Genomic DNA, 21,765 nt, shown 5'->3' on the forward strand with positions numbered 1-21,765 from the left:
AAAATTATATAAAATAAAAATATTTAAAAATATATTTATATATAAGAAAATATGTTAATAACTAAATAAATTAAAGTAAAAAAAAAGAGGAAACCTCTGCTTCAACTGGTTTATATTTGGCCATTGGGTTAATGATTGTATTGATTGGGGGCTACATTTGATATATCTTTATACATTATAGTATTATTATTATATATTGTATTATTATGTTAGTATATTATATTATATACTGCACTTCACTATACTAAACTGTACCATACTATACCATATTACATTTGATATTATGTTATACTGCTTCACTATACTATATCACGTTATACTATATTATATATTATATTATCATTATTACTATTATATTGCACATTATACTGTATCTTATGCCTCATACTATACTGGACTACTATATCATACTATACCAAGTTAATATGTTATACTGTCTTATAACACCATATACTAGAGTATATTTCCATTAAGTATCATTACTTAATCACAGGACATATGATTCTAGTGTACACTGTTTACCTATACATTAATCTTATCGTATCGTATTGCATCTTATCGTATCGTATCTTCTTATCTTATCTTATCTTATCGTATCATATCGTATCTTCTTATCTTATCTTATCTTATCGTATCGTATCGTATCGTATCGTATCATCTTAATGTTATCTTATCATATATCGTATCGTATCGTATCTTCTTATCTTATCATATCGTATCGTATCTTCTTATCTTATCTTATCTTATCATATCGTATCGTATCTTCTTATCTTATCTTATCGTATCGTATCGTATCATATCGTATCGTATCTTCTTATCTTATGTTATCTTATCTTATCGTAACGTATCGTATCTTATCTTATCGTAACGTATCGTATCATATCGTATCGTATCATCTTATCTTATCGTATCGTATCGTATCATATCGTATCGTATCGTATCGTATCTTCTTATCGTATCGTATCTTCTTATCGTATCTTAGTTTCATGTTGTTAACGGACAGTGTAATGAAACCTGTAATGAAGTAAAAATCCTCCCTATATACTGTCAAATATCACCAGTCTGAACCGTTCAGTGGATTTATTTGGTAATCGATAATTCTCTGAAAATACTTAATTTTCTACAGAGTCCCTGAAGTCCTGAAAGAAGATTTTTATCAAAGATGGATCTTGTGAGCACAAAGAATAATTATCTTACGCAAACAAGATGTCAGATAATGACTTGTGCACACAAGTTTGCACAAGTCATTATCCTGCACACTTGTGCAAACGAGTTATTATCTTCAACAAACAAGATGTTAATATCTTGTGAGCACAAGTTCGTGCAAAAGATTTTCTTACATAAACAAGATGTTAGATAATAAGTTTTGTGGGTGCTGGATATGAATCTGTGTGCCCACTTTGCGTGTAAAATTATATTTTATGGGACTTACCATTTCTTCTACTTTAATCAGTGATTCCTACATTTTACCAGGATACCCTTTGACAGCCCAAAGAGAAGGAGAATGAACGTGCTCCAATAACTACCTGGTTTTAACTGCTAGGTGTATAGTGAGGTGTGTCTGTGATTGCAGCCTTCGTCATGTGTTGAAAACAGAAAACCCTCGTTGACGTCCCTCTTTCTTCACAGCCTCGTTTCTGAGCCCGGAGACGACGCTTCTCTGTGGTTTTAGTCTCTGACTGCGTTGCAAAACCAGCAAAGTGGAGCAACAGTGGCAGAGTTAATTATTGTTGACACATCGGGGGGGAGGGAGAGTCCTCGTCCTCATCCTCCCGCCTCCCTTCCTCCTTCACACACTGAGGGAGGGAGAGTCTGACAGAAAAGGAGAAGTCACTCATGCATGGATAATAGTGTAACAATGAGACGATCAATAGGAGTGTCTGTATAATAATGTACATATATTATGCAGGTATAATGTGTTGGAGTGGAGACAGACTATTTGCAATTATAGGACAGACGTGCTCTCATTACTGCTAACAACACTGGCTGGTGACTTTTTTTTTGGTGCTCTCATGTTTTTTTTATATTTAGTTTTACATATAAGTTTTCATGTCACAGACCCCCACAGTAATGACAACACACACATGGTTGGCCTCAGGGCCGTGCAGGATCTAACCGGTACTGAGGCCATGAGCCACAAGTACCCCGACATAAACTGCATAACATTCTGACTGGACACAAAAAGAAAAATCTCCAATTTTTTTAGGAAATTATGTGAAATTTGAAATTCTGTCTTTGACTCACTCTCACAACTGTTCCTCACATACAGCGAGGGAGCGAACTCTGGCGAATGGAGCGTGAAAATTGTCCAGATACACTACGAGCGATGTCACTCTCTATTACATAGAGAAAGTGATTTGGATTAACGGTCAGCTACGGTCTACTGCCATTTTGACCAATGAAAATAGGTCGGAGGTGACCAAAAGTTAGCGTAAATAGAGCCAGGGCGAGCGTTTTTTTCAGACAAGCGACACACTTTGCCTGTTTGCTGACGCACGGAGCAGGTTAGGACATCTTCATTGGGAAAAACTCTGTTCGTTCGCATCCCATCCAGTTAGGGAGAGGTGTTAGCCATCACATCTGCTAACATCCACCACTCACCCTCAAAGGGACTGTTTGTAAGAATCAGAAATTGCTTGTTAACAGCGAATCCTGTGGCCCTTAAGTCAACGAAAGTCAGTGTCCTGTTGCTCGCGCTTGTGCTCGCTCTACATAGACATGAACGAGCATCGCTCAACACAGTGAGGCGACACACGTCAGCTAAAACCACAATATCACTCTATATTTCAGCTGCTTGGCAGTAATGTTAGCTGACCAGACGAAGGTCTCTCCATGAATCACTGCTGATCCTAGTGTTGGCTTTTCCTGCTTCAGCCTCCCGAGCGCGGCCCAAGGGAACAGGGGAGATACCGGAGTTTTGGTCGGAGACGATAACGTTTCTCTTTGCGGAGCCCCGTCACTTCACAAGACACGGGAAACCTCTGTTGGTCTGGAGGAGCTGCAGCAGTTATTTGTGCACAAACGTCCACTGTACATTCACTAGATATTCTCAGAGCTAAACTAACTCTTCTGCAGTGTGGAGTGTGCACACATGCACGTGAGACTGGAGCGAAAGAGTGAGAACGAGCTCGGTGTGTGAGTGAAGGCAGGCCTAGGAGCAGAGGAGCAGAGTACAGCAGAGCCTCCGGCCCTGGAGACCAAAGCTACGGTCTCCCCCGCGTCCTCTGACCGCGGCCAACACTGTTTAACAGACGGGCTTCACTAGATGTAACTTTGCGGTTTTGGTGCTTCCGTGTAGTTTGTGTTGGAGTCTGAGTCTGAACAGCGTAGCCACACGCGAGCGCGCATGGGACACCGACCCGCAATGATTTATACGTGTAAGAAGTTACAAACAGTCCCTTTAAGGCCCTGACAAACCAAGCCGGCCTAGTTTTTGCGGTCACGCACTGTATATTCAGCATGTGGCTGAGAGAAATCCCTCTGATTTGCTGGACAACAGGGAATCTTTAATCCTGTTTTTGGCTTACAAGTAGTCAAATTTAAATGGAGTATGAAAATAGGGAAATCAGCTTATAAAATATCCCACATAAAAAGTATGAAGAGTACAGAAACTTCCCTCTGGAGAAGCTGAACTCCAAATAAGCTGTGACAACTTTATAATACCACTTTGTTTAACGTTTATTTAACCTACAACACATGATTTCAGGCCACTATATCAGGCGGCAGCCTATAATGGCCTTTTAAAACTATCACTCAACTCTTGGGTGCCCTGTTTTAGTGTTGGGTAGTTACTCAGGCTTAATGGCTAACAGTAGCCGGATTTTATTACTTCCAAGTAATGAGTAGGCTTAGTAATAAATTACACAAAGTTGAGCATAGTTTTTGTTGTCACATCACACCCTAAGTATCTTCACCGTCCCACTGGATTAAATGTTCTTATTTACTTTGAGCAAAATGATGAAACATTGCAGTCCCTGTTAGAGAAGCTCACCATCAACACCTGCTGTTGTGAGTTTAATAGGCAGAGTGTTAAAAGGTATATTCATTCTGGAGAAAGATCCGGATGAATTAATGTCTTTCTTTTCTAATAATGATCTTAAACAACTGTTGCTGCCATGTTTCCATTAAATATAATGTAGCTCTTTATTTCAATCCCCCATTACAGCCTCTATCTCTTTGACATTGTGTGTACAATAAAGATGATGAATGGAGATGACAATGTCAGGACGTCTGTCTGCTGCTGGACCAACACTTCCGGCGAGAAGAGGCACGCGTCCAGCGGCAGCGTCAAGTTCACGTCAATGCTTCACGAGAATCCCGGAAGAGGGACGATTGAACTCTGCAAAATAAAAGCACCAAACCCCCAACTCAAGCTATTGACAACTATCACATTACTGACATGGATGGACATTGTATTGGACATGGGATTTTTCAAGCGAAATGGCAAATATTAGACCGAATATATATAATAATAATCTTTAGATTTTTTTATTTAAAGTAATTCAAAATTCAAGCAATATAGTATTTAGTATGTTATTGTTATTCTGTGCTTATATTTTATATTTTCTAAGTTAGTTGTAATAGGCTGGTATATTTATAATGTATTTTAATATATTATTTATACTGTGTATATTATAGATATTTATCTGTAGAGTTGATATGTATATTTACTGTGTATTTACTGTTACATGTACATTGCCTGGATAACCTGCTGCTGTAACACAAGAATTTCCCAATTTGGGATCAATAAAGTACATCTATATATCTATCTATCTATCTATCTATCTATCTGTCTATCTGTCTATCTATCTATCTATCTATCTATATATATTTTAATGTATGCCACATGTCTATCACTGATAATAGCTAATGATAATAATGCAAATATTTAATAACAATAAAAAAAATAAGAACAAACCCATCGACCCTATCAGTTTTCATTTAAAAGTCAAGACCGATCCTACAGATTGTTTGTGATATTTTGTGTCTAAATACACTTTGTAGTTAGTATTGTTGAATATAGTATTTAGTACCTTTCAGTGGTGGAAAGCAAATAAGTACATTTACTTAGGCCTGAGTGCTATACATAAGTACAATTTCAAGATACTTTACTTGAACGTTTCCATTTTCTGCTACTTTATACTTCTACTCAACTACATCTCAGAAGCAAATATTGTACTTTTTATGTCAATACATTTATTTTATAAGATCTGAGTACTTCTGGTTCATTTTATTCTTGTTTTTCGTTAATTTTGAGTAGATAGATAGATAGATAGATAGATAGATAGATAGTAACTTTATTGATCCCGAAGGAAATTCAAGTTTCCAGCATCACAGTTCCATAGTGCAAAACATGTTAGTAAAAAGGCAGTAAAAAGGTTAGTAGTGCAAAGCTCAAAAAAATATACCAGATATAAAAATATAAGGAGATGAAGAAAACTGTTCAAACTGAATATAGTAGTATAGTAGTCAGTTTTTTACGTTTATATACTATTCTTGCTCCTCCTACACTTCTGTGTTCCTGACCTGCATTCATCACATTGCTACCATCTGTTTCCTCTGTGCTTTTATTCTTTAAATGATGACCGGAAGTTCCACTCTTCTTCTTTGTTGGTGTTTTGACACTGGCGCGTCCAGGCGGCGGAGGCACACACACATAAGGCTGTGCGCACACACACAAAGAAAGGTATCAAATACTCAATATTTGTACTCGGGCGCATCATATTGTAATAGTTAATGTACTGCGTGTATTCTAGTGGGTGTTGTGTACCTCTAAATGTGTCCGTGTTGCCGTCAGAGTGAGAATGTAGGAGTCGTTCCGTCCTGTGACTCTGAGATCAGCTGCATGTCGACGGAGAATAGCTCTAAACATGCGACTAAAACCTTCCAGTGTTTGTGTTTAACGTCGTTATTTGGGGGTTAAGGTGTTAGGAACGGGTTGACAGCGCTGTAGCACCTCGATGACTTGTTTAGGGTGAAGTTTGATCCGTCTGGAGGTTGTTGAGGTGTAGCTGTAGTTGTTGGGTTCAGACTGCGACATGAACCCGTCGACGCGTTTCTGCTGCTCCCATCCAGACCTGATCCAGACCTGCTCCACTCAGTCCACAGCAGCAGAGAGGTCTCCTGTGTGTGTGTGTGTGTGTGTGTGTCGCTGTGTGGTGTCAGGCAGAAAGTAGCTAGGCCTTTAGCCCAACTATTCCACCAAATCATTTCCTTTGTCGCAGCCCCGACGAGGCTAAAAATAATAACGCCCGACTGCAAAACATGAGCTGAGGTCAGGACTCAGCGGTGTGAAAAGAAGAGAAAACACCCCGCCGATAAGTTCCTCAATAACATCCACACAGTGGCGATTTAAAGTGATGGATCCACTTAACCCGGGTCACCGTGTAGTCCGGGCCTGCTGGATAAAACGACGGAAACGTTTATGGAGTCCGTGACGGCACCGTGAGATCCTATCAGCCACTATGTGTCCTTCACGTATGTGTGGAAGACGGTGCCAGAGTCCATTCAAAAAATATTAAATTTAAAGTTTACGCGTGTATTGGCGATGGTTGCTACTTAATAAAAACATAACAAAGGTTGGAGAGGAATTGTAAGCATCCTCTGTTAAATTCGGCACACAGGTGTATCACCGTTCAGCTGTACATTTCCATCAAATCTAGTTGTTAAAGGGACTGTTTGTAACTTTCAGAAATGCTTGTTAACAGCGACACCTGTGGCCGTTAAGTCAACGAAAGTCAGCATCGGGCTCGCGCTTGTGCTCGCGACACACGTCAGCTAAAACCACAATATCACTCTATATTTCAGCTGCTTGGCAGTAATGTTAGCTGACCAGACGGAGGTCTCTCCACGAATCAATGCTGATCCTAGTGTTGGCTTTTCCTGCTTCAGCCCCGAGAAACGTTATCGTCTCCGACCGCAGCCGGAGGGAACAGGGGAGACACCGGCACCCAGTCGGAGACGATAACGTAACTCGCTGCGGAGCCCCGTCACTTCACAAGACACGAGAAACCTCTGTTGGTCTGGAGGAGCTGCAGCAGTTATTTCTGCACAAACGTCCACTGTACATTCACTAGATATTCTCAGAGCTAAACCAACTCTCCTGCAGTGTGTAGTGTGCGCGCATGCATGTGAGGTGGAGCGAGAACGAGCGCGGTGAGTGAGTGAAGGCAAACAGGCAGAGGAGCAGAGTACAGCAGAGACTCCGGTCCTGGAGACCAAAGCTACGGTCTCCCCCGCGTCCTCCGACCGCGGCCAACACTGTTTAACAGACGGGCTTCACTAGATAGAACTTTGAGGTTTTGGTGCTTCTGTGTAGTTTGTGTTGGAGTCTGAGTCTGAACAGCGTAGCCTCACGCGAGCGCACATGGGCAAGCAAGCATGGGACACCGACCCGGTAGATTATACGTGTATAAAGTTACAAACAATCCCTTTAACACAACCCACGGTTATTTTTAGTAGAAAAACACAGTAGGAATAAGTATTAGTGTTTTGGACTCATGCCGAATTCTGAAGTGCAACCTGAAGATTTGTTTAAAGATCTCAAGTCTTGCACAAGCTGTAATCATTTACCCTTAAGCCACTATCTGCAGTTAGATGTCATGTTTTTTAAATGGTGTTAGTAGTGGAGTAAAGATGTCGGAGAGCAAAGGTGGTTTGGCTTGTGTATACCTTTCTAAATGTTGTGTTTCTGCTTGTTTCCCCAGGCTCGGTATGTCGGATGAAGATTCCCGTGCCAGCACCAGCTCTTCCTCCTCTTCGTCGTCAGCTCATCATCAACCACAACAACAGCAGGAAATCAACACCCCAAAGAAACGAGAAAGCAAAGCCAGCATGAGCAAGACCTCCAAACTCCTCTCTACTAGTGCTAAAAGGTGGGTCGGAGTCAGGGATGTGGTGCAGAGGCCACAGCGAGCAGTTTACAGTTTAACAGCAAAGTTTGACCCTGGATATTCTGCCTCTTCCTGCCCAATCACTTATCCAAAACCAGACTATTCTTGCTTTTCTATTTTCTAACATTACGAGTTGTCAAGTTGAGTGTCCTGTCTAACGTATGATGTATCAGGTGTGAGTCTTTTGTGAAGTTTCTGCCTTTTAGTTTGACACAGAATAAGATGATTTAACTCAAGAATTTATTGCAAAGCAGCCTTTTCTCCCATCCATCATCAGGCCTCCTCTGCCTTTCTATCCAGGCTTATGAGTTTGTAGTTGCAGTGTTTGATCAGAGCTTAGCTTTTGATGCATGTATTTGATTTGCTTTCGCAGAATTCAGAAGGAATTGGCCGACATCACGTTGGATCCGCCACCAAACTGCAGGTGAGTGAATTATTTTTAATGGAGAAACACTGATGTGGCATTAGAAACATGTGGGTCAATGACATGCGTACATTTCATTACAGTGTGGTAGTTTTTTCTTTAAAGAGCACATTAAGTCTTTTATGAGAAATTAATGCAAGTGGTCCTTCAATGTGGGGGTTTTGAATGTGAAGGTCGTCTGTATGCCAGAATGGAAAAATGTCTTTTTGCTTCACTGCCTCGCATGCAGGGTCTTTTTTCTTCTCTGCCACTTTTGAAATGTATACGTTAAATGAAGGAATGACTACGCCGTTGCTTTTATATATAACAGTCGTGAGTGACTAATGTGTAGCTTTATCCAGTCATACGCTAACTTATCAAACGAGTCTTTCTGTTGTTTTCACCGTCTGCTAAAGTGGTGGATGGCCTGACAATTTTACCATTTGGCGGGTGCTGATTTCAGACCCTGCTTGCATGTCTCGTCAATCAAAAGACAAAAAAAAATACCAAGGTTGTGACAGACTGAATGAATCTCAAGACTTTTCAGTCCATGATGGACAGAGTTCAAGGTTTACCATTCATTACCTTTTCATAGAAAGCTAAGGCCATTTCTTTGTTGCAGTTTGCTCTTTTCACATTTCAGTGGAGTATTATTGTTACGGCTGAGGATTAAACCTGAATACTTTATTGGTACAGACTGGAATATGTCCCTGGCACCAAGTATTGAAAGGCATCAAATTCTAAGAGATTTCAATCAAAATGTTGCAGATTTTAGATTATTTTACTGACTTCTTGTACAGCTGCATGTTTAAAGGTCTTATTGATAGCATTTGTATGTAGACGAATGTATATATATATTTTTTAAAAATACATCCACAGAGCTGGTGCTGAATAAAAGTATGGCTTTCCTGAAAATAATTATTATTATTGTGAATTAATCATTTAAAAAAATTTGGCGGGTCCAAAATTAATGTTTTGTTTATCTCTGTGGAAGTTATCTGACGTTTGGTTCCCACTTCTATAAAGGCTTGTGAGCCAATAGTAAAACAACGTTGGTATCACGTGGTATCTCTGTGTCGTCAGTTGGTGTGGAAAAAACAGGATAAATGGCTGAGATTGATGGTAAGTGCCTGGCAACGACTTGTTGTGAAGTGAATGCAATGGGACGGTGGAGGGAGAATGAGACGTAGTGGCTGAATGTTATCAATGTTACCTTTTAATAGAAACCATTCAATATTTCAGATAATTGGCTTCTTTTGTTCAATAAAAAAGGGTTTCGTAGAAAAACATGTTTATGTTTCTTAAAGCTGAAGTAGGTGAGATTGGAGCAAATATAATTTAAAAAAAAGTTGTTTTTATAAAACGGTTGCTATATCGTGACAGTAGTACATAAAACAGGTAACCTGGAAAAAAATCATGTTCCTCTGTTTCCTCCGGTGCTCCTAACGGCATCTGCAAGATTTCACAGACCGGAGGAAAACAAGCAGTAAGAGCTGATCTGAGGTCTGCTGTCCATCTGCTGTCTAAGAGAGCCGGCTGTCAATAACTCGCGAACTCCGACCAAACGGTCAAACTAGGCAGCGTTGATCAAATATGAATCAATATTCTGTTACGTTAATGCCTATATCTCGCCTCAAATGTTTTCAGAATCATCTTGTAGTGTACGGTTTAGCTGTAAAAGGAGAAAGTTTGTGACGTCGCCGCCGCCATTGTGAAATCTGGTGAAGGAACGCCAAGTTCCGGTCACATGACCAGCCAATAGGAACGCTCTCTCTCTGAAATTGACCTGTGATTGGTCAAAGTCTCTAGGCACGGGCTACATTTTTTAAAGCATGAAAACAGAGCCATGAGGAGCAGAAGTCTAGTTTTCTCTCAGAACACTTGAATTACAATATGCTGAAAGGTTATTGTGGAATTTTTGCCCAATGATGCCAAAAATATACTGCCTACTGCCACACCGGATTGATGCGTTTAACTTTAAAACATAGGCTACAAAAATGTTGTTGCTAAATGCATGCCCAGTACCTCTGTACTGTGTCCTTATTGAAGGAGTTGGAGAGGTGTACGGTGTTCAAAGGAAGGAAATAAAAATGTCTGAGGGTGACTTGACGTCCCTTTTATGAAGCCTTTTCTCACAGTTCAGGTATCTTGAAGTGATGACAGGTGTGTTGTTGATTGTCGGCAGTAAATCCAGTGAGGAGGTGCGTGTTTGAACTGCAGATCATGATGACGAGCCCCTTTTAAAGGCGAGCTGATTGCATAACGGCGAGCTCCAAACCACAAGTTGCGCAGCCGAGCTCCAAAACAAGCATTTAGACGATGAACCGTGGCCACAGAGGCGCTTTAGGCTTCACCAGGAGCCGTTTCCTTCACAGTCTGTGTGTTTGTGTGAGTCATAAATCTCAACTTTAGGAAAATGGACGCCCCCGAGCCCCCTGTGGCGTCACGGATTAACTCCTTACACTGAGGCCAGCTGGAAGCTCTGATCGCTTAGTGAGGAAACGGGTTGATGAATGCAGGCTTGTTGACATGAGATTTTATTTTGAAGTTCTGTTTTATACAAGGGAAGCAGTTTGACTTTATAATCGTATTCAGATTAAAGTTGCTGCATCACAGACAAACATGCTGGTTGCTTGTAGATTAGATAAAACAGAGTTCGTCACAACTGACACAGATTCAACTGAAACAACCTTGTAACTGTATTTGTTTTCCATAGAGTGAAATCTTTCACTTCTTTTTAATTTATGGACATAAGTAACTGGAATACAAGACACTGGTGTGTTTAGGTCTTTCTGGTGCAAGTCAAGTTTCCATTCAGTTGATGTTCAAAACGACTTGAACCTTGACTTGGACTTGATTCGACAGACATGTGACTTAACGTAATCCTCAGTTCCATTGTGTGGAACGGCTCGACTCGACTCACTTTTGGTACCAGGGGCGGTATTACAGAAACTTCTTAACTTGCAGATCTAATCGTAACTGTTTGGTAACCATGGTAATTAGGGTTAAGACCTGATTTAGGAAAAAAAAAAGCCATTACAGATGAACAGTTCCTAAGTCAATGTTCCTATCATAACTTAAAGGTCCCATATCGTGCCCATTTTCAGGTTCATACTTGTTTATTGTGTTTCTACTAGAACATGTTTACATGCTGTAATACAAAAAAAAAACGTTATTTTCCTCATACTGTCTGCCTGAATATATCTATTCACCCTCCGTCTGAAACGCTCCGTTTTAGTGCATTACAACAGAATTGCAACGGAATTGCGTTGCTAGGCAACAGCTTGGGTCCATGTGTACTTCCGGTCAGCTGATGACATTCACGTACACTTCAACAGGAAATAAACTGGGACACATTTAGAATGTTTACGTAACTGTGTAATGGTCTTTATATTGTATATTTGTGACATCACAAATGGACAGAAACGGCTTGTTTCAAACGCACAACAACGGGCTGCGTGTATTTCTCCGTATATTGAGCATTTTGATAGTTTAACAGTATTTATTTAGCACTTAAACCTTTATAATATCAAAGACATGAAAATCTCACTTTTTACAATATGGGACCTTTAAGATAGGAAAAGTGTCGTGTAAACTCTCCTAACTTTAGGATAACCGTTAAGCAATTCACTTTTCTTCTAATCTTTGGAAGTAAGAGCTGCTTTCTTCTTCATAGCACTTGTCAGTGGACTTATTTCTTTCTTTGATAGCATCAATGCAATGTTGGAAGCCGGATATTGCACAGACTGTGGCTGCTATCTTAGCCCACTCTCTTTCTTTTATCTCCAGAGTTAGCGTTGTTGTAAATTTCCCCAAAAACAACATCTTTGGATTTCTCTACAGATGTTACCAATGCCTCTAACTCATCTGTCTTGAAGTTAACTGCCCCCTGTTGATTTTGCTCCATTTTTTTTGTACATTTCAACATATGTTTCAGTGAGAAAAAAACTATGGTTACAAAGTTGTTTTTGTTTTAGATAATAAAAGCGTAGCGTTGGTTGCCAGGTAACAGATATAAAGTTGATAAGCGATGTTGTCTGACCAGTCAATGGTCTGCAGTGTTTTAACTCCACCTTCTAGTATCGACTCAGCTCGCTTTGAACCTCGATCGATGTGATGCCAAAAAAAGTACGAGGTATCCACAACTTTTGCCAATGACAAACCAAACAAGAACGGTTCCAAGCGGGTCAAGTTGAGCCGTACCCGCAGTGGAAATGAGGCCTTAAAGTCAGTCGAGACAAGTCCAAGTCAAGGCACAAGTCTTCATAAGCATTTTGAAAAATGGCCCCCCAGTTTTTCTCTTAATGGTGACCATTAAAAATGACACATTGCATTTGAACATTTTCTTTTAAAGCTGGTAATAGTGTTTTATTTACATAAGTGAGATAAGGGCTGGGCAATATGGCCAAAATCTTCTATCACAATAGAGGTAATTTCATATCACGATAGCGATATACATCACAATATAGCATGAATTCATGGTAATTCAGTAAATAAATAGTCTACATGAAATAACCACATGGTAAAGCCTATGACAAACTGGGACAAATGTAAAGTACTGAGTATTTTCTCATTTTCTGAACTTGAGTGCAAAATGAACATAACAGTTTTAAGTGAAATTATAGAGAAAAAAAGAAATAAATATAGACCTATCTTATATCATGATAGAAGCAGTATAGAAAAATATATACGATAGACATATTTTAATATTGTTCTGATGATGTAGATCATCATATTGCCCAGCCCTGAGATCATTTATTTTCTATGTTTAGCCATACACACCTTAACAATTAAATATTTAAGGTTTGTGGCTAAGCAAGGCTTGTCTCATATATTTGTGATTGTCTTGTGACTTTACCAGATCCAAACTCGAGACTGTCATATTTTGGATTAATCCGCAGCTAAAAATAGTTCCCAACAAATGCACTGTTTCCTTCTTTTTAAGTAGTGTATGCTAAAAAATGACATTGCATATCTGTTTTAGGACTCTACTGAGCCTCTTCAAACAAGTGAAACTACATGGTTGTCAGGGCTGCCTCCTCTTCAGACGTTTTTGTCTTAGTCGACTAAGATTTCTTTAGTCGATTAGTCCTTTTTATGCTTTTTTTCATGCTGAATGATTTATTTTCAAGAAACTTACGAGCACATCTCTGGTAAACACAAGATTTAAAGTGGTGCGTTTGTGTGATTCTTTGTGGAGAAACTCCGTTTCACAGATCTGTCCATTAAATCGACTAATCAATTAGGCGTCAAAATCTTATGAGTGTCAGTCTACTGAGAATTTCTTACATCGAGGACAGGCCTGATATTTGAAGGAACTGTTGGGCTTGTGGCTTTGTGCCACAGACAGCGTAGGGAAGTATTAACATATTGGTTTTGATCTTTTCATCTGATTTGTTGACTAAAAGAAGAACAGAATAGCGCCAGTCTTCTTCCATAAGTAAATTAACTAAAGAAGGAAATGCTTCAGAGTTGAGATAAACGGCTTCAAACAAGCGCGTTGAGTGATTTATCTTTCCATCTCACCAGCAGCGTGGAGAAAAGCCTCATCTCTTCATTTGGTTCTGTTCCACTCTGTGAAAATCCCTCTATTCAGCACCACGTGCAGAAAAGGGGATTTTTTTTTTTAGTGGATTTTGCTTCTTTCTGCTTCATTTAGCACAGAATCTACTCATTAGTGTATGAATGGAGCTGGCCAGCTACGCCTTGCAGATGCTGTTTTAATGGATTACACATCGATGAGTCAGTTCGCTGTCGTCTCATTTCTCTCGAGGTTGTTTCGGGCCTCCTCGCTCTTAAAATGGACACTGACTGATGAAGAAAGGACTTATCCCGACTGGTTTCCATTATCATCAGCGCCTCTCTTGTAGCAAACTTTGTTTTATGAGCACTATGAGTCTTTCATCTTGTCATTTATCAAAATCTAATTATACTCCACACAGGGAATGCCGTGCAGGCCCTCTCTTTTATTTTGCTGCTGCCTCGTTGCCACTGAAGTGTGAACTGAAACATCACAGGCCTCCTCGCCCCCTCCCCTCCCTGTGTTGCTTTCATTCACCATGTTTTATTCCTTTTTTCCTCTCGACCAGCTACTGTATTTATTGCTCTCTTCCTGACACTTTATTCTCTCTATCTTTAACTCCTCTGAAGCTGACGTCGTTCACTATATCTCCCCCTGAAGTTGTTGCCCTCGGGTGTCAGATTCCTGGCATTCCCGGGTCGGGGCTCATGACAGCTAAGGAAAGTTAGACGCCGTCTACAGGAGGTTAATTAGTGCTAAGTGGAGTTTGACAGATCTGGTGTTTAAAGACTGTTAATGATATTTTTAGCTTGAACCATTTGGAAGTTACTTCATTTTGATGTCTTTTGTGCCTCTTTAAGCTTTGTTCATATGCTACGAGCATGCACAGAGGTGTTGATGCTCAGCTAGGGCTGGACCCCAATATTCGACTATTCGGTTATTTGTTCGTCGGTTAGGGAGTCTTTTTTTCAATTTTGCTATTCGGATATTCGTTCTTGTCGTTTTTTTAACCCCTCGGGATTACAAACATGAACAAAACACACAAAACCTTTTGGAAATTGCTTCTTATTCAATAACAATACAAAAAACAATACTGTAGAATAACAGAATCCTTAAAAATGAAGGCCTTCAATTACACCGAAAGACACGAGACAGCAGCCTCAAACGCTGCCGTTTAGGGGGAGAGGGCCCGTAAACATGACTTTAAAGTAAGTTTACATTCGCACACACTGAGGGATGAGGAGAGGAGGCGCTTAGCGTGGACACAGTAGCCTCAAAACGGCTCCGTTAAGGGGAGAGGGCCCCCAAGACGCTGAGCACAGACAGACGTGTGTGCACCGTCCACATGAAGCGTAAAAACATCAATTCATGGACCCATCATGACACATTTTTTGTTAAAAAAAACAAGAGTTTAAAGTGCTCCTCCAGTTACGGCAGTCCCGGGCCCCCTCCGGAGCCCAAAAAATGGTATTCAGGACAGTCAACAAGAAGCAAGAAGTCAACAAGTGTTATCGGCAAAAAACGCCATAAACCAAACTCCTCAATGCCGAGGAGGAATTGTGATTAACTGTAAGCTCATATCTCATATTCATAAACGTACTTTATTACCCTTTTATACAATCCCTGTAAAGAAAGTGTTCAGTCAAGTATTAAATATATTATAATGAAGCGAAGGTTGAAAGGTTTAATATCCTGTAAACAGTTTGATTTTGGCTGGAAAAATATTTACACAAATGTAGATTACTAAGCATTAAAAAATGAATTGTTCGTCTTTCTTATTCATTATTTTACTTCTCAATTGAAGTTATTTGCTTTTATCTTATTGTGGTAGTCGTGTCTGAAAAGCAGGGCTGTCCTCGACCACAGAAATTCTTAGTCGACTAACACTCGTACAATTTTATCCACTAATTAATTAGTTGATTTAATCGACAGATTAAGAAGAAAGAATCACACAAAAGCACTTTAAATCTTGTGTTTACGGGAGATGTGCTTAAAAGTGTCTTAGAAATAAGTCAATCAGCATGAAAAACGCATAAAAAACAACTAATTGACTAAAGAAATCTTAGCGACCAAGATCAAAATGACTGATTAGTCGAGTAATCGACTAAGAGGACACTGCAGCGAACATAAACCCCGGCTTTAGTCTCTCCTGGTGATACAGCTGAAGGACTGACCAGTGTGTGTTGGCTAGAGTCTGCCGGGCCTGTATCTGATCCCCCTGCTGTACAGTCACTGATGTTAGCAACAGTCTCTCCTCCACACACACACACACCCCTGCACAGTGTTGCCGGCTTGCATTGTTTGAGATTACTGAGGGTTTCTCAACAGCTTCTTCATATCTATAAAAAGCCTCCTCCCTGGAGAGGAAGTGGCTGGCCTGTACTACAGCGCTGTTACTTCACAAAGCCCCGAAAGCAGCAGCAGCAGTTATGAAGAAGTCTCCCCCTCTGCGTGTCGGGCTTTAGCTGGGCAGCGAGGGGAAGTAGAAGTTTCATTTTATCTCCCGTCTGCTACAGGTAGACCTGAACCGCAATACTTCTGTGGTTGGAGGGCAGAGGAGGGAGGGGTGGTGTGTAACATGTTCTAAGTCAATAACAATGTTGAAGTTGAGAAGGTAGGACCATAGACTGTGTATAAGAAGTGGAATTAGTCGCTGTTACGTCACCCATTGGTTTGTGGACTGTCGTTTCGAAGCCTCGAGTTTGGCCTTTTGGCCATCGCCATCTTGGTTATTTGCAACCAGAAGAGGGGGTTGAGCTTAGTACAACCGAACGCGGAATAAGACATTTTTAGGTGACCAAAAAGGTTATAATTAACTTTCATGAACTGAAAACACGCTGTGAAAGGGTTAAAGTTGTAAGTTGGGCTGTCAAAGTTAACATGTTAACCCAAATTTGTTTTAACACCACTAATTTCTTTAACGTATTAACGCAACTTTAGATTTCTAGGTTGTAGCGGGCTCAGTTTTAAAGCTAGAGTGAAGATTTACTGGTATCAAATGAAACTAGAAAAAACCTAAAGAATCCATTGTCACCAATGTCATACTAGCTTGTCGCGAAAGAGGTTAAATAACGCTCCAAACTTAGGTTATAATTTGGCGAGTAAAAACTGGCATGGCCATTTTTTAGCATATTTGTTATGCTAAATGTAGTACCTTTGAGGGTTTCTGGACAATATCTGTCATTGTTTTGTGTTGTTAATTGATTTCCAGTAATAAATATATACATACATTTGCATAAAGCAGCATATTTGCCCACTCCCTTTTTAAGGTACATTCTGAATAGATAAAAAAAATGTGCTATTAATTTGTGATTAATCGCAATTAACTATGGACAATCATGTGATTAGTTACGATTAAATATTTTAATAGAATGACGGCCATAATTGTAAGATGAAAACACGGACAACTCCCAGACCGGTAGCGACCTGTCAATCACAAGGTAGCCACACACTAAAGTATCCCCTGCTTTATGGTCCATTTGACTCTAAACGGGACCATAATTTACTAAATGAACATCATGCTGTATTGAAGAAGACTTGAAACTAGTGATTGAGACCATAAACTCATGTTTACAATGTTTACTGAGGTAATAAATCAAAAAGTAGACTCATTTTCTCATAGACTTCTATACAATCAGACTTCTTTTATAAAACAGAGGAGTCGCCCCCTGCTGGCTGTTTGAAAGAATGCAAGTTTAAGGCACTTCAGCATTGGCTTCACTTGACAGACCCAGTGGTTGTCCACTGGTTAGGACTTATTTTTGACAACTGAAATTACATTTTTGTCATTACAGAGTTAAAAATGGTATCTTTGGGTACCGGTATCGGTTCAAATATGAACAATACCCATTAATTTCATCCGTTTCACTCAGCCCTAATAATGAATCAGGTCTATTTAAAGACAGAAACTATCAAACTGTAGTCTGACACTTTTCTCTCAGTGGAGGAATATAAATGCTACCATATGATGTTCATCCTGCACCGTCCTCATAACGCTCTGAAAGAACATTTTTAGGCTGATTGCCATTGTGTTAAATTGTCGGGGTGTGTGTGTGTGTGTGTGTGTGTGTGTGTGTGTGTGTGTGTGTGTGTGTGTGTGTTTGTGTGTGGGGTGCCGTTGCGTAGAGTCTCCTCGGCACTCAAGTGAAGTGGAGTCATTATATTGTCTCAGTCAGGCAGCTTATTACAGTGTTTCTCCCTGTCATCACAATACCATTGCTAGCAGATAGTGGTGATTGAAAATGAAGCCCAGTGTGTATATTAAGGTCTACACACACTGACGAGATGAGACTGTCGTTTGGAGTAAAAAGGCTCCGTGAAACAGTACAAAGAGAGATTCATTTAAACATAAGGAGTGATAACAAGAGCTCAGTACAGAGGCGAGAATACATGCATTTTAATCTTTCACGATCATTTGTGAAGCTTTTATACTTCAAGTCAAACTGAAAGCGTAGAAAGCAATATAACAGTAAATCTCCCCGGTGTTTGTTTTGACTTGTATACTTATTCGGTCAAAACTGTAATTACCAAAAAGATGAAATTCAGATGTATTTGTTTTTCTGCAGTGGTAACGGCCCCCGTAATGGTGATGTCAGTACTTTAATTTGATTGTGTGCAATCAATATCTGTGTGGGCAAATATTAAAAATGAACGTTGCATCACTGAAATTTTAAAAGCAATATTGGAAGAAGAAGAAAAAGAACCTCTCGTTAATCTGACTTGGGAGTGTTCATGCATTATTCCAACATGTCTACCCACTGCCAGCCGTGTAGTCACACACCAGATGAACAACATAAATTAGCTTCTTTTGTTGTCTTACATGTTTGTAGCAGTTTGTGAACATGTGAAAACCAGATACCTTTTGAATTAGTTGAATGATTCTATTAGTGTTGATATTGGATTTTATTCAGATGTAGCTGCCAGCAAAAGGGTGCCAGAGGTTTGTCGTCTGATTTGTAACGGTGTTACTTTCGAAATTAACGAAAACTATGATGAAATATGTTCGTCAACATCCTTTTTTTCCATGACTGAGACGAGATGATGACAAGACGGCATCAACGTAATTAAACACTAACGGTGGCGATATCAAACATGCAATATCGTTGATGAAGAAAGACGAGACTAAAATGTAGTTTAAAAACATAAAAACTCTCTTTATTTTTTGTTACTTTCCACCTTCTCTTCCTCTCTGTCACACTCTCTCTCTCTCTCTCTGTCTCAAATATACACACACACACACACAACGCACGGCAGCGACGCTCCGTCCGTCTCGGTCCTTCTTGTCTCACCCCTCAGTCCTGACAATTGTGCTACTACTATGCTATGCATAAAGTTGTTGGTTGTCGGGTCGGGTTCGGGTGGTTGAGTAGCGCATATTTTTACATGTTGGGTGGTCGGATTGGCTCTATAAATAGTTCTTACTGCTTCAATAAATACTTCTGTCTAATTTTCATTTATTACTCGTGCTAAATTTGTTTATTTATGTCATGAGGAAAAGTTGCATATTGAACCTTTTTAAGATCTCCATGTCAGAGCTCCTCATTGTTGCTGCTGCTGCTGCTGCTGCTGCTGCTGCTGCTGCTGCTGCTGTCGGCCATCTGAACATACTCGTCTACTGTTCTCCTCAGTTTTGGGCAAACCGCCGTGTGCCTGTTTGAAAGGTTAAAGGCTTAGAGAGAATGAAACAGCTGAAATGTCAGCACTCTTCTTGCAGTGCGGGTGTACACAGAGGTGGCAGAAGGAGCCCCCGCCTCCCCGCCCCCCCTGATATTGAAGTGAATGACAACAGTGATAGCATGGCATATTACTGCCTCACACAAAGGCACTGGGTAGCCTTTGTGTGCGACGGAGGCAGGCGGGGAGGAAGCCCGGGCGCTCTCTGTGGCTCGTCGTCTGTGAATGTGAGACGCCTCTGTTGTCAGGCGAAGAGAAACCTCAGTCTGGTTGATTCAGTGGGAAATGATATAATATCTATTCTGGGCTCAGCAGCAGCAGCAGGGTCCCTGACTGAGGTCTATATCGGCAGTCCCGGCCCGAGGTCAGGGAACGCTGGTATTCCTCTAACATGTGGTATGTTTTATACCAGGAGGGGGTTTCTCCTCAGTTATTTTCACATCTGGAGAGCACACTGTGGTTTGTTACATCAAATCTGAATATTATGATCTTGTTTTGGGCTCTCTTTAAAAGAAATATACTAAGACTGTTCACATATCCCTGGTAGACCACTGGCTTCATGCCAGCGTTTGCAGTGTAGCAGTGAGGGTAACTAAGAAGATTGACCTTTTTTATTATATGACCTAAAAATCCATTCACTACGCTTCGGCGCCCGCGACAGCCGTGGCCGGAGGCACAAACTTGCCAACCCTCCTGATTTTCCCGGGAGACTCCTGTTTTTCATTGCCCCTCTCTCCTGGTTTCTTCCTGGGGTCACTATCCACCCGTATTTCTCCCGATTTATGGCAAATCTACCTTTTTTGTTATCTCAACATGTTCCTGGAACTGTATAACTTGTATAAGCCCGACTGTTTCCACCCGGATGACAATACAGCTACACCAAATTGTCATTTCCGTTGTCGCGTTGTCTCTGCAAAGGACCTTCAGTGAGTGAGAGAAGAAGAGAGAAATAGAGAGTACTAAGAGAAAGAAATACTCAAGCAGGAGCAGAAAATGAATGAATGAATGAATACTGATGAATATTAGTTTAGGCCAGAGATTCACATAAGTTTACGCCAGAAGGCCGAATTATTCCGTTTTCTTTCCTGAGAAGTGAAGTTTAAGTAGGCTCTATTTAACATAAACATGCTGTAGCAGTGTACTTAATTATTTTAATTTTAATTTTTAAATGTCACCAGAATGCAGACACTAAAATCTTTCTCGGGGACGACCGTCAGACCCCCAGCTTTGGTTTTGAAATCCTCCCTATTTACGAGGTCTCACGGTTGGCAAGTACGCGGAGACTTGATGTTTTCGGGTTGTCTCATTAACATGATATCTCAGGAACACCTTGAGGGAATTTGTTTAAATTTGGCACAAACGTCCACCTGGACTCGAGGATGAACTGATTAGAATTTGGTGGTCACGTTTTTGGCCATAACTCAAGAATTAATTTGCAAATTATGACAATTTCACACAAATGTCTAACAGGATAAAATGAAGTGATGATATTTTATATTAAGGCCTTTTATTATTTCAATATTGATCTTGCATATTCCTATATAATTGTGTGCTTAATCAAGTTATCATAAGCTACTACTGATGATAATTTTCATTATTGATGAATCTCACCACTACTCAATTAATTGTTTTGTCTGCAAAACATAATGAAAAAATGGCAAAAAAAAATGCCCATTGTGACTTCCCAGAGCCCAAGATAACATTTTTTTTAATTTCTGCTTTTGTGTGAGCAACAGTATGAAACCAAAAGATATTCAATAAACCGTAATATGAATCCTCACATTTGAGGACAAGTTGGAAGCACCATATTTATGGCATTTATTCCTGAATAATGATTTGTCTTTAGGGCATCCAGGGGGTTAATCCTTCCCCGCTGATGGCTGGAAGGCTTGTACTGTGAATGGAAACGGTACGGTGAGAGATGGGGACTTAATTACATCACTAGCCATAAAGGCGCCATAAAGGAGAGCTACAGTGCTAACTTTATGAATGTGGACTGTTCTGATCTCTTGGCTCTTCGCCACTTGTTTACTGCTGAAGTTCATATGGCAGCAACAATAAATGTTTTACATTTAGCGCTGCCGCTGCTCTGAGAGCCGTCTAAAAGGTTGTAAAACAGTCAGTCACACTAGTGAATGTGGGTTTAGATTCCCGACTGTGTGTCTGTATGTTTGTCTCCGCTCTCTCTCGGTCGTGATGGAGAGCGGCAGAGTGCAGCGTCTGCCTCACAAAGTGAGATTATTGCCTGACATTTACCTCTTGTGTCGTTATTCAGA

General features: G+C 40.2%; 1 protein-coding gene and 1 long non-coding RNA gene across 4 annotated transcripts in view; one reads left to right on the forward strand and one right to left on the reverse strand.

The window, feature by feature from the left end:
* The window catches only part of ube2e1 (ubiquitin-conjugating enzyme E2E 1), a 106,290-nt gene that overhangs the window by 77,428 nt on the left and 7,097 nt on the right, over nucleotides 1-21,765 (forward strand). The window contains exons 1-3 of one of the 3 annotated variants that reach the window (XM_037794015.1): nucleotides 5,544-5,686; nucleotides 7,707-7,874; nucleotides 8,266-8,316. The exons of 1 other annotated variant lie outside the window; for it this stretch is intronic. In XM_037794015.1, coding sequence (XP_037649943.1) covers nucleotides 7,714-7,874; nucleotides 8,266-8,316 — 212 coding nt within the window. In that variant the 5' untranslated portion in view covers nucleotides 5,544-5,686; nucleotides 7,707-7,713. Of the gene's footprint in view, nucleotides 1-5,543; nucleotides 5,687-5,755; nucleotides 6,119-7,706; nucleotides 7,875-8,265; nucleotides 8,317-21,765 lie in introns of those variants that run through there. One more of the 3 variants, XM_037794012.1, reaches the window with a different exon arrangement.
* LOC119502808 lies at nucleotides 4,119-5,661 on the reverse strand. The gene is made up of 2 exons (XR_005210173.1): nucleotides 5,527-5,661; nucleotides 4,119-4,339 (listed from the first exon to the last, which is right to left on the reverse strand). It is a non-coding gene; the product is annotated as an uncharacterized LOC119502808 (long non-coding RNA).

The sequence above is a fragment of the Sebastes umbrosus genome, chromosome 15, assembly GCF_015220745.1.
Source record: "Sebastes umbrosus isolate fSebUmb1 chromosome 15, fSebUmb1.pri, whole genome shotgun sequence".
NCBI classification, from domain to species: Eukaryota; Metazoa; Chordata; class Actinopteri; order Perciformes; family Sebastidae; genus Sebastes; species Sebastes umbrosus.